The 20,279-nt window shown below is 41.6% G+C and overlaps 2 protein-coding genes across 2 annotated transcripts in view; both read left to right on the plus strand.

The window, feature by feature from the left end:
- LOC145820620 (uncharacterized) overlaps positions 1–17,753 on the plus strand; it is a 46,743-nt gene extending 28,990 nt beyond the window's left edge. The window contains exons 2-5 of the mRNA XM_082916903.1: positions 14,700–14,841; positions 16,357–16,444; positions 16,512–16,709; positions 16,806–17,753. Coding sequence (XP_082773029.1) covers positions 16,406–16,444; positions 16,512–16,709; positions 16,806–17,012 — 444 coding nt within the window. The 5' untranslated portion in view covers positions 14,700–14,841; positions 16,357–16,405 and the 3' untranslated portion in view covers positions 17,013–17,753. The remainder of the gene's footprint in view (positions 1–14,699; positions 14,842–16,356; positions 16,445–16,511; positions 16,710–16,805) is intronic.
- LOC114272442 (putative disease resistance RPP13-like protein 1) overlaps positions 1–20,279 on the plus strand; it is a 295,308-nt gene that overhangs the window by 136,230 nt on the left and 138,799 nt on the right. The window lies entirely within an intron of this gene.

The raw sequence follows: 20,279 nt of genomic DNA on the forward strand, positions 1-20,279 counted from the left end.
TTTCATTTTTGATTTCAAATATATTTTTATTATTTCTTTCTTTATTTTTCTTTCACATTATTTTTAATCTTTTTCCAATTCCATTCATACCATATAGCTTTGCACACCAAACTATATTTTATTCATCTCAGGGATCAACCCCGATCACAATTTTCAACAAAAAAAAAAAAAAAAAAAACAACAACAACAACAACAAACCACCACACAACACCAAAAGCTTTATTTTCTTTTCTGCAGCCGGCCACCAACCGACCTCACTTCTTCGCCTATTCCGCCGGTCTTTTCTTCTTGCCTCCGTCCTGGGCGGCCCTTGACGGTGTTGCCTCCGTGTTTCCCACTCCACTGGGCACGATCACTCCACCCTGCTCCTCCACTACAGCATATGGCGGACCTCCAAATCGGAACATCACGGTGGCCTTCCGCTTCAGCTCCTTGTTTTCCGCCTTTAGCACACTTATCTCTGCTCACGCATCCTTATACATGCGTTGGAGCAGAGCCAGTTGGGCGTTTAACTGTTGCACCTCATTTGTCCTACTCTGCAGCCGGTGCGACAAGTTTGTGACCGCCGTCATGGTTTCTACACATGACTTCAAAGTATACTGATTGGCCTCAATATCAGTTTGCACCGCCATTTTTTGCTCCACAGACCGCATCGGAAAGTTCAACGGAGCAAAACCAGCGGTGTTTGGTTGAGGTTCACTGGCCACCGCACCAGTTATCTCTCTTGTTGACTCGTTGAGGTCTGGAAAGAGAGTGAGCAGACCACGGGACGAAGAGGCCATATTCTGGGTCGCTGAACGGGAAGACGAGGCCATGTTATGGATTGCTGAGTGTTTCAGAGAAGGGTTGGTTACAGAATGGCAACAGAGTGTTCTAGAATCTCTTTCTCAGAAACGGAAGAGTTTTTTCAAAGGATTTTCGGCGGTTTCAGACTGGTTTGCACAGCTTCCGCCTCAACCTTGGTTAAATAGCCGAGGCAGACACGCGCATCATGCGCCTCTCGGCGCTCGCCGACAACATGGGCGCTCCTTTTGATAGGCACGCCTTTTGATGGCACGCCTTTTTATAGATTGGGCACGCTTTTTGATGGCACGCCTTTTGACAGATTGGGCACACCTTTTGAGGGTGCGACTTTTTAGGGGTCCGACAAGACTCAGTAAACTGTCCCGACATTGATTCTGGTTAGTTTCTACAAGGGTCCAGCAAGACTCCGTAAACTGTCACAACATTGTCTGCTATAACGGTCCGACATGACCCCATAAACTGTCTTCTACATTGGTCTGACACTGCCATCCAGTGTCCTCTACACCGTTATGACACCACCATACAGTGTCCTCTACAACGTTATGACACCCCCATACAGTGTCCTCTACAACGTTATGACACCACCATACAGTGTCCTGTACAACGTTATGACACCACCATACAGTGTCCTGTACAACGTTATGACACCACCATCCAGTGTCTTCACCAATGGTCTGACACGACCATACAGTGTCTCCTATCCTCTTTTATTTTTATGTATTTTCTTGTTTTGTTACTCTCTCCAAACTCAAGTTGGTTAGTTCCTATCCCCCTTGAGTTTGCGGGGGGCTGTTAAAATTCACCTACTACACACCTACCACTACCACCTACTACACACTCACCTACTTCACCTACTCTCCACCTACTCCTCACCTACGACACACTCACCCTCTTCTATATATAGGAATCATGAATCATTGTAATAAATATTAACATATATCAATCAATAATACATCAATTTTAACATATATCACAGATTGTTTGAGGAACCAAAAATAGACAGTGAATCATAATGGCATGCTTCATCACCATGTAAACCAACCAATTAAGGAAAAGAAGAAATATAAGCTGAAACTGTGGGAGACCATTTTCTCTTTCGTTGTAATTAATATTTTCCCGTTTCATTATATTTATTATTTCTAATTGTTCTTTTTTACTGTGATGCTAAAAACACAAAAGGAAATTTTTGCCATAACTTATCCCTTCTAAGCACCATCATTTTAAACTCAAAGGGTACAACAACTTGAACAATTAAATTCAAACTTCAGCACAGGCCTTATATACGAAATACACATTTCTATTAGCTTAGTATTACCCGACCTCATACTCAAAGGCCATGAAACATAGAGGAAAGCTTTTTTTCACTACAATATCGTGACAGGTATGTACTTGGCCAGTGGTCAGCCACCAACCATCTCATTATATCATGCAGACACAAAGCATCAAACATATTCTCACATTAATCATTCTTTTAATAATGAAATAGAAATGCTTGATAATCAAGTCCATGAAACTCTAATATGTTTATTTAGTCACCATTCATACTTCAAATCTCCATTTCAACAACAGTGGAGTTGGGGTGATGGGTGATTACAAGTCCAAAGGTATTGCTTATATACCCTTTGCTCGGGTTTAGGCAAGAGAGAGCGAAGTGAATCTAGAGAGAAGAAACCTTAGTTTCAAATTTATAAGGTTCACCATTCACATAGTAAGATTTAAAAATGAAAAAGAAGACAATATGCTTCAATGAGAAATCTCTCTTCATGTGGGAACTATTTCCCATCCATTTTGCTAAAAAAACACTAAACTAAAGTCTCACAAGAAAAACAAAAATTCCTGCACACACTCCAAAATATAGGTCATTATGATCATGCTTTTCAAACTATTCCCCCTCAAGGATATTATAACAGCAAAAAAACAAAAGAATCTTACAGCAACTATCCAAGTAATTTCCTTTCTAAAATAAGTTTTCTTGAGCAATATTTTACATACCTCTGGATGCACAATACCCAAAGTACCTATGCACTTCCCTTTGTAAATGATTCTAGCTTGTCCACCCAGAAGAAACCTCAGGCAATTGTTCCATAGGTCAATTAAAAGAGAATGTGTAGAAGAGGTAAGACTTACATCTACATGTTGGGAATAGCAGCCTGTATTTATCCCCAGGTTTTAGAAATGGTGTCCCAATTACTTTCATAACTCTGTCGAAAACACCTTAAACTTGGTTGAAAAAATATGTTCGGGGCGTGAAAATGCAAAACAGCCCTGAACCACTCTGTGGGTGTTACGGGCAGGTTCCTCTTGAAAAATAGGACCTGTGGAGGTAGACAGGATGTAATTAGCGCACGTAAAGTGGGAGTTAGAGTCGAAAACGCCTTAAACTTAGTCGAAAAGGCCGTTCGGGGGGCAAAAATGTAAAATAACTCCCGAACCACTCTATGGATGTCATGGGCAGCTTCCTAATGACAAATAGAACATGTGGGGATAGACATCATGTAATTAGCACACATAGGTTAGGAATTGGAGTCAAAAATACTTTAAACTTAGTTGAAAAAAGGCGTTCGGAGGGGCGAAAATGCAAAACAGCCCCCGAACTACATTCTGGAAGTTGCAGGCAGGCTCCTCGTGACAAATACGCCCTGTGGGGACAGACGAGATGTAATTAGCACACGTACATTGGGAGTTAGAGTCGAAAACGCCTTAAACTTAGTCGAAAAAAGGCGTTTGGGGGGCATAACTGCAAAACAACCCCCGAACCACTCTATGGGTGTCATGGGAAGCTTCCTCAAGACAAATAGGACCTGTGGGGGCAGACAGAATATAATTAGCACACATACATTGGGAGTTAGAGTCGAAAACGCCTTAAACTTAGTCGAAAAAAGGCGTTTGGGGGGCGAAAATGCAAAAAAAACCCCCAACCACTCTATGGATGTCACGGGCAGCTTCCTTATGACAAATATGACCTGCGGGGATAGACGGAATGTAATTAGCGCACGTACATTAGGAGTTAGAGTCGAAAACGCCTTAAACTAAGTCGAAACAAGGCATTCGAGGGGCGAAAATGCAAAACAGGCCCCGAACCACTATGTGGATGTCACGGGCAGGTTCTTCATGACAAATAGGACCTGTGGGGACAGATGGGATGTAATTAGCATACGTACAATGGGAGTCAGAGTAGAAAACGCCTTAAACTTAGTCGAAAAAGGCCGTTTGGAGGGCAAAAATGCAAAATAGCTCCCGAACCACTCTATGGATGTCATGGGAAGCTTCCTTATGAAAAATAGGGCATGTGGGGACAGAAAACATGTAATTATCACACGTAGGTTAGGAATTGGAGTCGAAAATGCTTTAAACTTGGTCGAAAAAAGGCATTTGGGGGGGGCGAAAATGCAAAACGGCCCCCGAATACTCTATGGATGTTACGGACAGGCTCCTCGTGACAAATACGCCCTGTGGGGGCAGATGAGATGTAATTAGCATACGTACATTGGGAGTTAGAGTCCAAAACTCCTTAAAATTAGTCGAAAAAAGGCGTTCGAGAGGCGAAAATGCAAAACAGCCCCCGAATGAATCTTCCAAATACACAACTCCTTCCTTTTGAATCTTGCACCTGCCCACCACTGCATTAGCTTCTCAACAGATTTAGGGATTGGCTATAGCGATCCCGGGTTTACCCTTGTTGTATAGTGATCCAGACTTATGTCTGTAGATATTGGTAGTCGACTATTATCTTGTTTGCATCCTCTTTACTTCATATTTGAGTTATGGGATGTGTTGGGTGGGTTTGTTTCAGGTTGGTTGAGTTTAGAAACCAAAACTAGTTGCCCAGATTTTTGGCCTGTCCGCTCGAGCGGAGATGTTGGCGCTCGAGCGGGGAATACACCCATCCAGTATTTGTTGTGCAGTGTTGTACGCTCGAGCGTAGGGTTGGGAGCTCTAGCGGAGGTCTGGTTCTGCAAAAGTGCTGAGCGAGTGCATTCTGCGCTCGAGCGGGAGGTTGGCCGCTCGAGCGTAAGTCTGTGAGTAGCCGCTCGAGCGGGGAGTTTTACGCTCGAGCGTAGAACTGGGTTAAAGTTCCGAAATTGTGACTTTTCCAAATCACTTTTTGCTTTCTCTTCTCTCTCTTACTTTTCCAAAACACCATTGTTGAGCCTCTCACTCTAGACTCTACCTTCTCTCTAGGTTTTGATCTAGTAGGAGTGATTTACTCACCTTTGGCCTTTACAAAAAAGTTGTTGATCGTCGAGGGCTTCATTTTAATCTGAAAATCTCGGGTTTTGGAGCACGTTGGGTTTTGTCGTCTTCTCCTTTGGGACTCCGAATTTGAGGTAGGGATATCCTACTCCTCTCTATGGGTTTTGTCTTTAAATTTTGGTATTTTGAGATGTTGGGCTTGGTTTGGTAATTTGGTGAAAGTTTGGGGCTTTTGCGTAATTTTACAAAAGTTGGGGTTTTATTCATAATAAACCTAGATGCATGTTTGGCATGGAAAATGGAATTAATGTTGAATCATTGATGAAAATGGGACCTAAGGGTTGAAATGGTAATTATGGAAAATGGCCTAATTACATTGTTTAATTAATTGAGATAATTAATTGTGAGAAATGAGGAATGAAATGTTGATTGAATATCCATTTGTGCATTTATTTTCTGTTTAGAAATAACTGCTTTGGGCTATCGGTGGAGGATAGTCGTGATTGTTGTAGACAATGCTTGATGATTAAGTAAACTGAAACTAATCAATGAAATGTGTCATGGGACTTGACGGTTGATAGAATACATTAATTGTGTGTATTGTGTGATTGTATATAGAACCAATGTGTTTATATACGTTATGTGTAGAGGAGGAGATAGGGGATGTACTCCGCGGTTTAGGGGAAGATAGGGGATGTACCTCTAAATCGGATAGGTATTGGGAGGAGATAGGGGATGAACTCCGTAGACAGAGCTCATATGCTTGTCTAGAGAAGTGAAGATAGAGCTCATATGCTTATCTTTGTGAAGTGTGGATATAGCTTGTATGCTTATCTGTGGATATTGTTGATATACATATCTGTTGTAGAATGTGGATATAGCTTGTATGCTTATCTGTGGATATTGTTGATATACATATCTGTTGAGAATGTGGATATAGCTTTTATGCTTATCTGAATGTGAGATATAGTTTTTATACATATCTGTGGAAATGATGATAGAGCTAGCATGCTTATCTGTTGAAAAGGGGAAAATGAAAAGTAAATGGGACTTGTAAGTCGTTGACATAAATATGTAATTTATGTGATCGTATCAGTGTTGACCAACTATCAATTGCTAATGTTTTAGTCATTGTCCATGGTTGGTTTAGTGTATTTCTACTGGGCTGTGGCTCACCCTATATGGGAATATCATTTTCAGGTACAGGAAGCATGCCACCTCCAAGGACATAGCTGGGAGGCTAGAGGCGGACATGTTTTGTTGTTTTACTTTTGATGTATTATATGTAACTTCAAGCCAAGGGCTTAATGTGTATCGAGTTAGTACTCTTTGTTGTAACCAAGTGTTAACTTGGAAAGCTGTAAGCCCGTAGGGCATTTTGTTATGATGTTAACATGTAATACTTATGTAATGAGACACTAATGAATAATAGAAGGTGGTTTGTTTATACGTCAACGCAATGTCTTATTTGATGGGTTTAATGTTATTATTTTGAGGGCGTGACAACTTGGTATCAGAGCGTATCGGGTTCGAATACTTTGGGTACGTGGGAAGTGATTAGTATCACAATGGGTTTGTCTCGCTTGATAGAGACTTAGATGTAGTATCATATGTGATGTGCTTAAATGCTAACATGCTTATGTGACTATGTGGGTATGGGATTTAATTTCTAGGATGTTGATCGGATCCTTGAGTTTCTGGGAGTCTTGTTGGAAAAGCACTTGATCAATGCTGTTTCTAACCGGAACTCTAGTAACGCCTCGGGACTATCATTATCCGGAAATGAAATTCGTAAGTGCTTATGTGACTTATGTGCTTACGTGGAGTGAATTACAGTTGTCCATGCATTAGGACGTGAGTGTTTAGTTTTGGCACACTTATGAATGTGTTAACGTTCTGTGTTGCCTTTATTAGGATGTCAGGACGAGGAAGGGGTGCTAGACGTGGTAGACCTGCGAGGCAGGAAGTACCGTTACAGGGTGAGACTCCGGCAGTGCAGGAGGGGGTTGGGCAGGCCACTGTGGCCGAGCCAGTGGGTCAGCAGGCTATGGGTGCCTTGGCCAGAGAGTTAGCAGGAGCTTTGGGTATTCTTAGGGCTGAGAATCAGACAGTTGAGGCAGGGCCTTCCTTCTTGAAGAGGGAGTTCTTTCGGTGTAATCCGGACGAGTTTATCGGGGATCCTAAAGATCCGCTTAAGGCAGATGAATGGCTCGAACAGACAACGAAGACGTTTGAGATGCTTGGCATCGAGGACGGAGCACTGAAAGTGACCTTGGCATCCTTCCAGCTGAAGGGAGATGCGGGTCAATGGTGGAAATACGAGAAGGCTCGTGTTGGTGGGACTTGGGAGGCATTTGTGAATGCTTTTCAGGAGAGGTTTTTGTCTGCAGTAGCTAGAGAGAAGCTGAGGGATCAGTTTAGCCGGCTTAATCAGCAGGGCTTGTCAGTGGCCGAGTTTGAGGCTACTTTTACCAGTTTGTCCAGGTTTGCACCGGAACTGGTGGCGTCTGAGGAACGCCGTTGCTATGAGTTTGAGCGGAAGTTGAGGCGGGGCCTCAAGTTGAGAGTTGGTGGGTCTTATATTCGAGAGTATAGACACCTAGTGGATGCTGCAGCTCATATGGAGCTTATGATGCAGGAGGAGGATGAGTGTCAGAGAGGCTCCAAGAGGAGCCAGGATAGTCAGAGTGATGGCAGGAGGCAGAGGGGTTCTAACCCTCAGCAGTCGCAGGGTGGTGTTGCTAGATCGACCTTCCCAGTGCCGAGTGCAGGCTCCGGGAGAGGTGGTCAGGGGGATTTCACCTGTTACAAGTGTGGCCAGCTGGGTCACAAGGTTTCTGTTTGCCCGCAGAAGGGTGGGGGTCAGAAAGCTGCTTCTTCTTCAGCTAGACCGCCGAGTCAGAGTTTGGGCAGGGGGCAGCTCTTGACTTGTTATCAGTGTGGACAACCTGGGCACATGAAGAGGTTTTTCCCACAGTTGAGTGCCACTTCGGGAGCGTCTGGTTCTAGACAGACGCAGGGTTTTCAGCCAGCTCAGTCTGTGCAGGCCTCGAGGGCCAATCCGGGAGTTTCGTCATCCCAGTCTGTGCAGCAGTCTTTTGCTCCGAGAGGTGAGCAGGTAGACCAGGGGCCTACGGGGCGCGTGTATGCTGTTACCGCGCAGGATTTAGTACCGGTTCCATCAGTGGTGAGAGGTACTTTTCTGTTTTGCAACTCAGTTGCTAGTGTGTTGATAGACACGGGTGCATCTCATTCTTTTGTATCTGCTGCATTTGCATCTGTTTTGGAATTGGAGTTAGCACAGTTAGCATCTCCTATTTGTGTGGTATCACCTTTGGGTGGTGAGTTGATCCTGAAACAGGGTGTTAGAGGATGTGATATAGAGGTCACCGACTATAGGCTTCCTTTTCCGTTTATTGTCATGCCCATGAAGGGTTTTGATGTTATTTTGGGTATGGACTGGCTATCGTCATACCGGGCTGTTATTGATTGCTACCGCCAGAGGGTCACGTTATGTACCTTGAGCGGGGAGTGGTTCCATTTCTTGGGAGACCGGGTTGGTAGTGTTTTGCCACCGGGGTATGATTCGCGAGGGCGAAGTGAGCTTAGTGGTTTACTTGCTAGCTTTGAGAGTAGCGAGTGTGTTGAGACCCGGATTGTGTTGCCGAGGGTGGTTTGTGAGTATTCGGATGTTTTTCCCGAAGAACTTGTTAGTTTGCCACCTCACCGGGAGATAGAATTCTCTATTGATTTAGTGCCTGGTACGGCGCCGATTTCTATGGCACCTTACCGTTTTGCTCCGGCAGAGTTGGTTGAGTTGAAAGTTCAGCTCCAGGAATTACTCGATAAGGGCTTTGTTCGCCCTAGCGTTTCACCATGGGGAGCACCGGCCCTCTTTGTTAAAAAGAAAGATGGTGCCTTGAGATTGTGTATTGACTACCGGAAGTTGAATCGGGCTACGGTTAAGACTAAGTACCCTATGCCCCGTATAGATGATTTGTTTGACCAGTTGAAGGGTTCCCGTTGTTTCTCTAAGATAGACTTGAGATCGGGTTACCACCAGTTGAGGGTCAGGGATGAGGATATTCCGAAAACGGCATTCCGTACGCGGTATGGCCATTATGAGTTTCTGGTGATGCCATTTGGGCTTACCAATGCACCGGCAGTCTTTATGGACTTGATGAACCGGATTTTCCGGGAGTTCTTAGACCGATTTGTGGTTGTCTTCGTGGACGATATCCTTATCTATTCGTCTTCTGAGGAGGAGCATGAGGCACACTTGAGAGTGGTGCTTGAGTTACTTAGAGCCCATAGGCTGTATGCCAAGTTTGGGAAGTGTGAGTTCTGGCTGGGGGAAGTCAAATTCTTAGGCCACGTGGTATCCGGGGAAGGGGTGTCTGTTGATACATCCAAGGTTGAGGCAGTGCAAGATTGGGCACAGCCTAAGAGTGTGTTTGAGATCCGCAGTTTTCTGGGATTAGCTGGGTATTACCGTCGGTTTGTGAAAGATTTCTCCAGGTTAGCGTCACCGTTGACTAGACTGACTCGGAAGGGAGTCAAGTTTGTGTGGAGTGAGACTTGTGAAAAGTCGTTCCAAGAGTTGAAAGTTAGATTGACCACCGCTCCGGTGTTGATTATTCCGGAGAGAGGGTTGGGTTATGCGGTTTATTGTGATGCCTCACGAGAGGGTTTGGGTTGTGTGTTGATGCAAGAGGGAAAAGTGGTAGCTTATGGCTCACGTCAGTTGAAAATACACGAGAAGAATTACCCCACACACGACCTAGAACTAGCAGCAGTGATCTTTGCCTTGAAAATCTGGAGGCACTACCTTTATGGTGAGAGGTTCGAGGTATTCTCGGATCATAAGAGTTTGAAGTATCTGTTTACACAGAAAGACTTGAATTTGAGGCAGAGGAGATGAATGGAGTTCATCGAGGATTATGATTTTGAGTTGCATTATCATCCGGGAAAGGCCAATGTTGTGGCCGATGCCCTTAGTAGGAAAACCATTAGTGATGTAGCTTGTATAGCCATCCGGGAATGGGAGATGTTGGGAGCACTTGGCGAGTTTGATTTGCTACTGGGCGAATCTGTTGAGGCTGCGGCCTTGTTTTCTGTTGTTGCGCAGCCTACACTTGTGATTAGAGTGTTAGAGGCACAGAGAGGTGACCTTGAGGTAGAATCCCTCCGAGAGAAGATCTCCAGTGGGAAAGTTGAGAAGGGTTTGACGGTGTATCCCGACCTGAGTGTGAGATACCGAGACCGTTTGTTTGTACCGGAGTCTTGCCGTGAGGAAGTACTCCGAGAGTTTCACCATTCGCGCCTTGCGGTGCATCCGGGAGGTACTAAGATGTATCAGGATTTGGGTCGCCAGTTTTGGTGGCGGGGTATGAAGAGAGATGTGGCAGTTTTCGTATCGAAGTGCCTTACTTGCCAGCAAGTGAAGGCCGAGCATCAGAGGCCAGCGGGTTTGTTGCAACCCTTGCCTATTGCCGAGTGGAAGTGGGAGCATGTCACTATGGACTTCGTTGTAGGTCTTCCGAGGACTCAGCGGGGTAGTGATGCTATTTGGGTGGTTGTAGACCGGTTGACTAAGTCGGCGCACTTTATTTCTATGTGCGTGAGAGATTCGGTAGATCATCTTGCCGACCTGTATATTCGGCACGTAGTGAGATTGCACGGGGTCCCAGTGACGATCGTCTCAGATAGAGATCCTCGTTTTACTGCTAGGTTGTGGCAGAGTTTGCAGAGTGCCTTGGGCACTAAGTTGACCTTTAGTACGGCTTATCATCCTCAGACTGACGGGCAGTCCGAGCGTACTATTCAGATCCTCGAGGATATGCTTCGGGGTTGTGTCCTGGATTTCAGTGGGACGTGGGAGAGGCACTTGTCATTGGTAGAGTTTGCCTACAACAACAGTTTTCAGTCTAGTATCGGTATGGCACCGTTTGAGGCCTTGTATGGCCGACCGTGTAGGTCTCCAGTTTGTTGGGCCGAGGTGGGTGATGCATCTTTGTTGGGTCCGGAGTTGGTTAGGGAGACGACGGAGAAAGTTGAGCTTATCCGTAGGAGGCTTGTTACAGCCCAGAGTCGACAAAAGAGTTATGCCGACCGTAGGAGGAGACCTTTGGCGTTTGAGGTAGGTGATCATGTCTTTCTGAAGATATCACCTAGGCGAGGTCTGATGAGGTTTGGGAAGAGTGGGAAGTTATCCCCTCGGTTTATTGGTCCTTTTGAGATCCTTGAGAGGATTGGTGAGGTTGCTTATCGCTTAGCCTTACCGCCGCAGTTGTCCGGAGTACATGACGTGTTTCATGTGAGTATGCTTCGGAAGTATGAGCCAGATCCATCACATGTGTTGGATTGGACCGATTTAGAGGTAGATGAGGATGCCTCGTATGAGGAGAGACCGGTTCGGGTCTTGGATAGGCGGGATCAGGTCCTGCGTGGCAAGACCATTCCTTTGGTGAAAGTCTTGTGGAAACATCACGGAGTGGAGGAGGCCACTTGGGAACGTGAGTTGGAAGTCCGAGAGAAATATCCGGACTTGTTTGTTGATATGTAATCTTGTATTTAAAGTTTGCATGTTGTTGAACTTAAGAGCTTTTACATATGTCTTAAGTTGTGAAACATTGAAAATGTTTTGATTATTGGAAGTATGTTTGGAACTTGCCTCATATGGAAGTTGAATGTGACACTATATGTGTTGAATATATTGTTGAAATTGGAAAGATAGTGCATAATGTTAATGCATGTTGAAAATACATATGTTGTTTACATATTGTGTTATCTCTTGTTAAAGGGATGGGATGACCGGTAATGGGTCGAATTGTTGAATGTTCAAGTGTAACATTGTTTAAATGGAGAAAAACTTGTTTTTGAAAATTTGTGCTTAATTTCGGGGACGAAATTCTTTAAGGGGGGGAGGTTATAGCGATCCCGGGTTTACCCTTGTTGTATAGTGATCCAGACTTATGTCTGTAGATGTTGGTAGTCGACTATTATCTTGTTTGCATCCTCTTTACTTCATATTTGAGTTATGGGATGTGTTGGGTGGGTTTGTTTCAGGTTGGTTGAGTTTAGAAACCAAAACTAGTTGCCCAGATTTTTGGCCTGTCCGCTCGAGCGGAGATGTTGGCGCTCGAGCGGGGAATACACCCATCCAGTATTTGTTGTGCAGTGTTGTACGCTCGAGCGTAGGGTTGGGAGCTCTAGCGGAGGTCTGGTTCTGCAAAAGTGCTGAGCGAGTGCATTCTGCGCTCGAGCGGGAGGTTGGCCGCTCGAGCGTAAGTCTGTGAGTAGCCGCTCGAGCGGGGTGTTTTACGCTCGAGCGTAGAACTGGGTTAAAGTTCCGAAATTGTGACTTTTCCAAATCACTTTTTGCTTTCTCTTCTCTCTCTTACTTTTCCAAAACACCATTGTTGAGCCTCTCACTCTAGACTCTACCTTCTCTCTAGGTTTTGATCTAGTAGGAGTGATTTACTCACCTTTGGCCTTTACAAAAAAGTTGTTGATCGTCGAGGGCTTCATTTTAATCTGAAAATCTCGGGTTTTGGAGCACGTTGGGTTTTGTCGTCTTCTCCTTTGGGACTCCGAATTTGAGGTAGGGATATCCTACTCCTCTCTATGGGTTTTGTCTTTAAATTTTGGTATTTTGAGATGTTGGGCTTGGTTTGGTAATTTGGTGAAAGTTTGGGGCTTTTGCGTAATTTTACAAAAGTTGGGGTTTTATTCATAATAAACCTAGATGCATGTTTGGCATGGAAAATGGAATTAATGTTGAATCATTGATGAAAATGGGACCTAAGGGTTGAAATGGTAATTATGGAAAATGGCCTAATTACATTGTTTAATTAATTGAGATAATTAATTGTGAGAAATGAGGAATGAAATGTTGATTGAATATCCATTTGTGCATTTATTTTCTGTTTAGAAATACTGCTTTGGGCTATCGGTGGAGGATAGTCGTGATTGTTGTAGACAATGCTTGATGATTAAGTAAACTGAAACTAATCAATGAAATGTGTCATGGGACTTGACGGTTGATAGAATACATTAATTGTGTGTATTGTGTGATTGTATATAGAACCAATGTGTTTATATACGTTATGTGTAGAGGAGGAGATAGGGGATGTACTCCGCGGTTTAGGGGAAGATAGGGGATGTACCTCTAAATCGGATAGGTATTGGGAGGAGATAGGGGATGAACTCCGTAGACAGAGCTCATATGCTTGTCTAGAGAAGTGAAGATAGAGCTCATATGCTTATCTTTGTGAAGTGTGGATATAGCTTGTATGCTTATCTGTGGATATTGTTGATATACATATCTGTTGTAGAATGTGGATATAGCTTGTATGCTTATCTGTGGATATTGTTGATATACATATCTGTTGAGAATATGGATATAGCTTTTATGCTTATCTGAATGTGAGATATAGTTTTTATACATATCTGTGGAAATGATGATAGAGCTAGCATGCTTATCTGTTGAAAAGGGGAAAATGAAAAGTAAATGGGACTTGTAAGTCGTTGACATAAATATGTAATTTATGTGATCGTATCAGTGTTGACCAACTATCAATTGCTAATGTTTTAGTCATTGTCCATGGTTGGTTTAGTGTATTTCTACTGGGCTGTGGCTCACCCTATATGGGAATATCATTTTCAGGTACAGGAAGCATGCCACCTCCAAGGACATAGCTGGGAGGCTAGAGGCGGACATGTTTTGTTGTTTTACTTTTGATGTATTATATGTAACTTCAAGCCAAGGGCTTAATGTGTATCGAGTTAGTACTCTTTGTTGTAACCAAGTGTTAACTTGGAAAGCTGTAAGCCCGTAGGGCATTTTGTTATGATGTTAACATGTAATACTTATGTAATGAGACACTAATGAATAATAGAAGGTGGTTTGTTTATACGTCAACGCAATGTCTTATTTGATGGGTTTAATGTTATTATTTTGAGGGCGTGACATTGGCCAGTTCAACTCCCACCACTTCAACACTCTAGAACAGACCCTCCAAATCAATCGGCAATGCAATAGGACATGGTTAACAGATTCCGTATCCATTCTGTAGAAAACACACAGAGTACTAGCATTAATGTCCAGTACTCCAGTTCTCTGCAAAATAGCTGATGTCTCTAATATGCCTTTCTATGGTGACATTGAACCTAGATTAGACGAAGCTAATCACATGTCTTGTGTCCGTAGACACATTTTGATTGATCAATGGTGACATTGTCTTTGTGATTATCAAGAAAAGTTGTTAATTTTTAAAGCTGAAAAACGACAACGCTCACAAGTCATTAGGCTCCATTTTGAGCACTAACTTGGGAGAATAAGAGATGCCAAATGCTTTGAATTGTTTGTTGTAGTCAAAATTGCTAAGACTAGTCACAATGCATGTCACAATGAAAACAAGTTTAGAATTAAAACCATGTGTATTAGGCTTTATGAGTATCTTATGAATACTTGAGATGATCCGGTTTTTTCATTTGCTTGTTTTTACATTTTTCATTTTTCATTTTTCATTTGTTGGTTTTTACAAAATAGACAATTATGCTTTTCAATCTAAAATGAGGGAGACAATACATAAACATGGTTCTTGAATGTCCACGTGTTATTTTCCTAACATTCAGTGCTATGCTGCATGATGTCCTTGGTAGATTATTTGCAACCTTGTTATGGTTTCATGCTGCAGGCTGTTGAGGCTGCTATGACTGCAGCAAAGAGCATTGTGGATATGCAGAATGTGGTTGAGGAGGACTTAGAATCTTCGAAGGAGGATGATATGGAAGGATCTGCAGTTCAAGGAGAAAGTGAAGATGAGAATGATAAACTGCGTAAGGCTGCTTTGGATAAATTAGAGAAGGCTAGTGAATATAGAATCCTTGGCCAGGCATGTCACAAATATGAGAATTTAAATAAATTGTATCTTGGGTTTGTCTTCTCTTTGATTTCAGAGGTGCATAATTTCCTCATTCATACCCTCCATATTTGTTTACAGAGGTCATTCGTCCTTTAAATTCTCTCTCCTTAAACTAGTGTTAGTTTCATCAATCCATGATTCTGGGAGGATGGAGTGTGTACTGATATAGGCTTTACTTTTTTTTTTTGTCTGTCCTCAGATTTCTATCTCATTCTTTTTCTGAGTTAAAATTAAAATGGGGCACTAGTTCTACCTCCGATTACGAAACCTACCTCCTTTTCTGCTACTCTTTATTCTCTTGGGTCCTATGACTAAATTTGTTCGGTAATTGTTTCTTGGGGTTGCTGTCTGAAATATTGTATGTGATGGTTATGGGTTGCATTTGACAAATTCTTGGGATGCACTTTTGTTTAGTTGAGTTGCTTTAATTCATTTCAAAGTGTCAGTTTTACTTATTTATTATTAAGCCTTTTTTGGTGCAGCTTATGGTGGTGTTTATGGTTTTTTTTCTTCTTTTTTTTTTTTTTATTTTATTTTGAGAGTTTGTGCCAGTGTGTTTGGTGTAGTTTTTTTTTTTGTTGTTTACAATTTATGAGAAAAAAAATGAACTTAAATAAATTGATTATTGGGAAGGTGAAAGGGTGTGTGAAGATTTTTGACTTTTAGCTTTGCATTAGGAAGTGCGTTAAGAGGGGGTTCTGATTTTGTTCAAAAATTTGACTTCATTGCAACTCAACTTTTTAAAATATACTCTTTTTATAATTAATTATTCTCATGAAAACAACATTCGTTATACACAAATTGACGTGTATGGCAGATGAGACTTCAGATTCTTTATTAGTGTACTTTCTCAAGAAGTTAATGATTATGCATACTTGTGTTTAGAATGGCAAGGGTCAAGGTTTTTATACTTCATATTGATATCTTTGGAACTGCACTTTTGGGAGTAAATTTAGTGTTCACTGCTTGTTATTACATCATTTAGATGATTGGATGACAAAGTGACACCCTGGAAGGCAATTTTGATGGTACAATACTTGTCAGAATGTTATGGGGTATATCCATATATGTCTAGAAATCGTTAAGAATATAAGTATAATTACTTTCAGATATAGTCATACAGTAGTGAGTGGCTACTCTTTCACTGTTATTGTTACAAATTGTTTTCGAAGTGGTAGAACTTTTAATGTTGTAGGTGAGGCAGTAGGAATCCTTTGATTTTCAATTTACATTCAAAGAAACTTCCAGAATCTAGGAAATTTAAAAAATACTGAATATATGAAAGTTGTGTGTGCAAACTTGTAGATGCCCGTTGACCAATTATCGTGGTAGACTATGGCTGATGGGGTCACAGTCACTTATTTCTTGCCCGGAAGGTCCTAAATTTTTTTCTGCTAATTAAATGATTTTTGTCTCTTGTGTTTTTCAGGCTTGAGAATTCTGCTGTAAATATTGCTGAATTTATTCAACAGGGGGGTATGCCGTCAGCTGGTTATGTTGCCCCATCCTTAATAGAGGTACTCATGACACTTGTCATCTTATTAATTGCTCGTAGTAACTTATTTCTGTGCCATTGTTTTATAGAGTGGAAAAGCTTTTACTGCAAAGGGAATGCAAGTGCTTGAGCTTGTAGGCAAGGAGACCATTGATCTTATGATTACAGAAACTGGTATTGAAGTTGATAAGAAGGGAGCTCAAGCACAAGATGATGAGGATCAATTGTTTGAAGAAGTGACATTTGATAGATGCTTCTACATATACAGAGGTCCAAAACAGTTGGAGGTCACCTTCTTTATCTTCTTGGTTGAATGTCTTTCAATCCAATGCCACCTGGAATGATAGTTCTGGCTTAAGCTCCTAAATTGATATCATTTGCAGGAATTGGAGTCTTTGTCCAACCACTATGCTTTGTTATTTAACAAAAGAAAAGTGAAGCAATTATCTGAACATAAGTCCTTTTATGACGGAAAGCTAAAACAGGTGCAACAAATTTTCAGTTCAAGTTCTGAAATTGATGGAAGTGCCACAACATCAGAAAAAGGAAAGAAAATAGAGGTTGGAACTGAGGGAGTGCTGATGAGATGAAGAATCTACATGACTCAAGTGTCAAAAAGGCTGCTGAAATGGCTGCGGGGTAATCTTGCCTCAAACAATCTGTTTTTCTCCCTTCAGTTTTCAACTCTATTAATGCTATTAAGTAGGTATAACCTGTGTTGTCTGCATCATGAGTGAAGATGTTGGGGTAGGAGGTGGTTTTGTTGTGTTTTTTTTTTGACTTCTTAAGTTTGTTATGGCCCAATTTCCATTATATCATAAGGATTTATTTGGTGATTTCCTATGTTGTGCCACTCAAGGTTGTAAGTACTCGAGGGTGGTCTATACAACAAAGAACCTATTTAGAGTTGGGTCTCAACTTTTAAAGTTTTGGGCAAGATATATTTACCCCCGTTTGATTTGGCCTCAAAGCACTTCGTGAGGAGCAACAAACAAATCGTGAAGAGTTGATGAGAGAGTGAGAGGAGTGTAAGAAATATTACAATGAGATGTTGCAACAACGGGCGCAGGGACAAAAAGATCAGGAGGAGACAAATAAAAGGGTTGATCATCTGAATAATGTAGTCACCAAACTCACACAACCCTTGGGGATCTGAGGTGGTCAACTGACATTTACTGTTTGGTAAGAACAATTTTATTGATATTTAAAATAATTTGTTAAAATATGTTAGATTTAACAATGAACTAGTCAATTGATATTATTTACGTACTCTAGCCTAAACTGTACCTACCATTTATACTTATCGGAACAATATTATCTTTTGTCTAATATTCCAATGGGGACAAACAATACGTAAATAGGACAACTAGGTTGGAGTTAAAAATGACTTAAAGTAAGTTGAAAAGGGCGTTAGGAGGATGAAAATACAAAACAGCCCCCCAAGCACTCTTGGGATGTCACGGGCAGCTTCCTCATACCAAAAATGACTTGTGAGAACTAATGGTACGTAAATTGGACAATTAAATTGGGAGTTAGAATCGAAAACACCTTAAAGTTATTCGAAAAAAGTGGTTCGGGAAGTGAAAATGCAAAACAACCTCCCAACCAATATTGTGATGTAACCATAAGCTTCTCCGTGCCAAATATGATCTGTACGGACAGGCGGTATGTAAATAGGACACAGGTTGGGAGTTAGAGTCTAAAATGCCTTAAATTTAGTTGAAAAAAAGCGTTTGGGTGGCAGCAAAATAGCCCCCCAACCAATGTTATGATGTAACTAGCAGCTTCTCTGTGCCAAATATGACTTGTAGGGATAGACGGTACGTAAATAGAACACGTAGGCTAGGAGTTAGAGTTGAAAATGCCTTAAATTTAGTCGAAAAAAGGCGTTTGGGTGGCAGCAAAACAGCCCCCCAACCAATGTTGTGATGTAACTAGCAGCTTCTCCGTGCCAAATATGACCTGTACTGTAGGGACAGACGGTACGTAAATAGAACACGTAGGCTAGGAGTTAGAGTCGAAAATGCCTTTTATTTTGTCGAAAAAGGCGTTCGAGGGGCGAAAATGCAAAACAACCCTCCAACCAATGTTGTGATGTAACCGGCAGCTTCCCCGTGCCAAATATGACTTGTAAGGACAGACAGTACGTAAATAGGACATGTAGGCTGGGAGTTAGAGTCGAAAATGCCTTTTACTTTGTCGAAAAAAAGGCGTTCGAGGGGCGAAAATGCAAAACAGTCCCCAACCAATGTTGTGATGTAGTCGGCAGCTTCCTCGTGCCAAACATGACCTGTAGAGACAGACGGTAGGTAAATAGGACACGTACAGTGGGAGTTAAAGTCAAAAATGCCTTAAACTTAGTCAAAAAAAGGCGAGGGGGCGAAAATGCGAAACAGCCCCCCAACCAATGTTGTGAAGTAACCGGCAGGTTCCCCGCGCCAAATATGACCTGTAGGGACAAACGGTATGTAAATAGGACATGTAGGTTGGGAGTTAAAGTCGAAAACACCTTAAACTTAGTCAAAAAAAGGCGTTCGAGGGGCGCAAATACAAAACAGCGCCCCAACCAATGTTGTGGTGTAATGGCCAGCTTCCTTGTGCCAAATATGACCTGTAGGAATAGACGATACATAAATAGAACATGTAGGTTGGGAGTTAGTGTCCAAAATGTCTTAAACTTATTTGAAAAAAGGCGTTCGGAGGGTGAAAATGCAAAATAGACCTGCAACCAATGTTGTGATGTAACGGCCAGCTTTCCCGTGCCAAATATGACCTGTAGGAACAAACGGTATGTAAATAGGACCAAATATTTGCTCATACAACTTACCTACAATTTCAAAACGATGTTTTATATACCTATCCTCCCAGTAGTCATCATTTGCTTTCTTGAAGAGCTCCTCAACGGTAACACCTGAGTCACCTTTATCATAATCATCCACATAGTTATCTTGCTGAAAATAGTATTCATCTAGTTTTTCTCCATCCCTCAATTTATCTTTGAGAATGATAAACCAGTATCCGTAATCATCATGCCCAAAATGGCACTCTCTTGCACAATTTTCCATTGGTGACCATTCATTAAAGTCACCCACCAGTGAACAATAGCGAACACCTGTATTGAACAAATTAAACCTTGATACGTAACAAATAGAATTCAAAATGAACGTGAAATGGAAATTGGCTTTTGATGATGGTAATAGTACTGCTTGCATCAAGTCCAAATCATGGTTAAAGTATCAAGACTTGCCACAAAGAATTATAATAGTATAAAATAAAAATAAAACCAGGAACAAGAAGGGAAAAAAATAAAAAAGGAAAAACTAAGAAATGTTAGGTTAGGGTTTAGTTTCCTTTATTTATTTTGGGATTAATTTTGGTTATTTTATTTTCTAGCATATCATGTGGTGCTTAATGGACATGACCTAATCCCAGGACCATTTAAGTGACTTGACATATGGTAACGTTTTGCAACCTAATTCTATAAACATTTCTCTATGGAGGTTGGCTATTGAATTATTTTTTTTCGGAGTTTATTTGCTGCTTCCTCACACGTTCTCTTCTCTCTTCACTTTCTTCTTCCTTCTGCATAACTTTGAACAAGGAATTTTGTTTCATGCGGTTAAATATTTGATTGGCTACTTAATAGCAGTTGATTTAAGCATTATTAAGTGGTTTGCATGTAAATATCTTTGCAAATTATATGTTTTCTTGGTTATTTCCATTGATGGGAAGGTATATCTACTGGACTTTGGGTGTTTGGCACTATTTTCATGTAGTTCTCCAACATATTGCATATTGCATATTGCATTATTTAGCCATGTGATCTTTATAAATTCAAATAACAAGCTTTTAATATA

The sequence above is a fragment of the Camellia sinensis genome, chromosome 2 (genome assembly GCF_055761805.1).
Source record: "Camellia sinensis isolate YWXY chromosome 2, ASM5576180v1, whole genome shotgun sequence".
Lineage (NCBI taxonomy): Eukaryota > Viridiplantae > Streptophyta > Magnoliopsida > Ericales > Theaceae > Camellia > Camellia sinensis.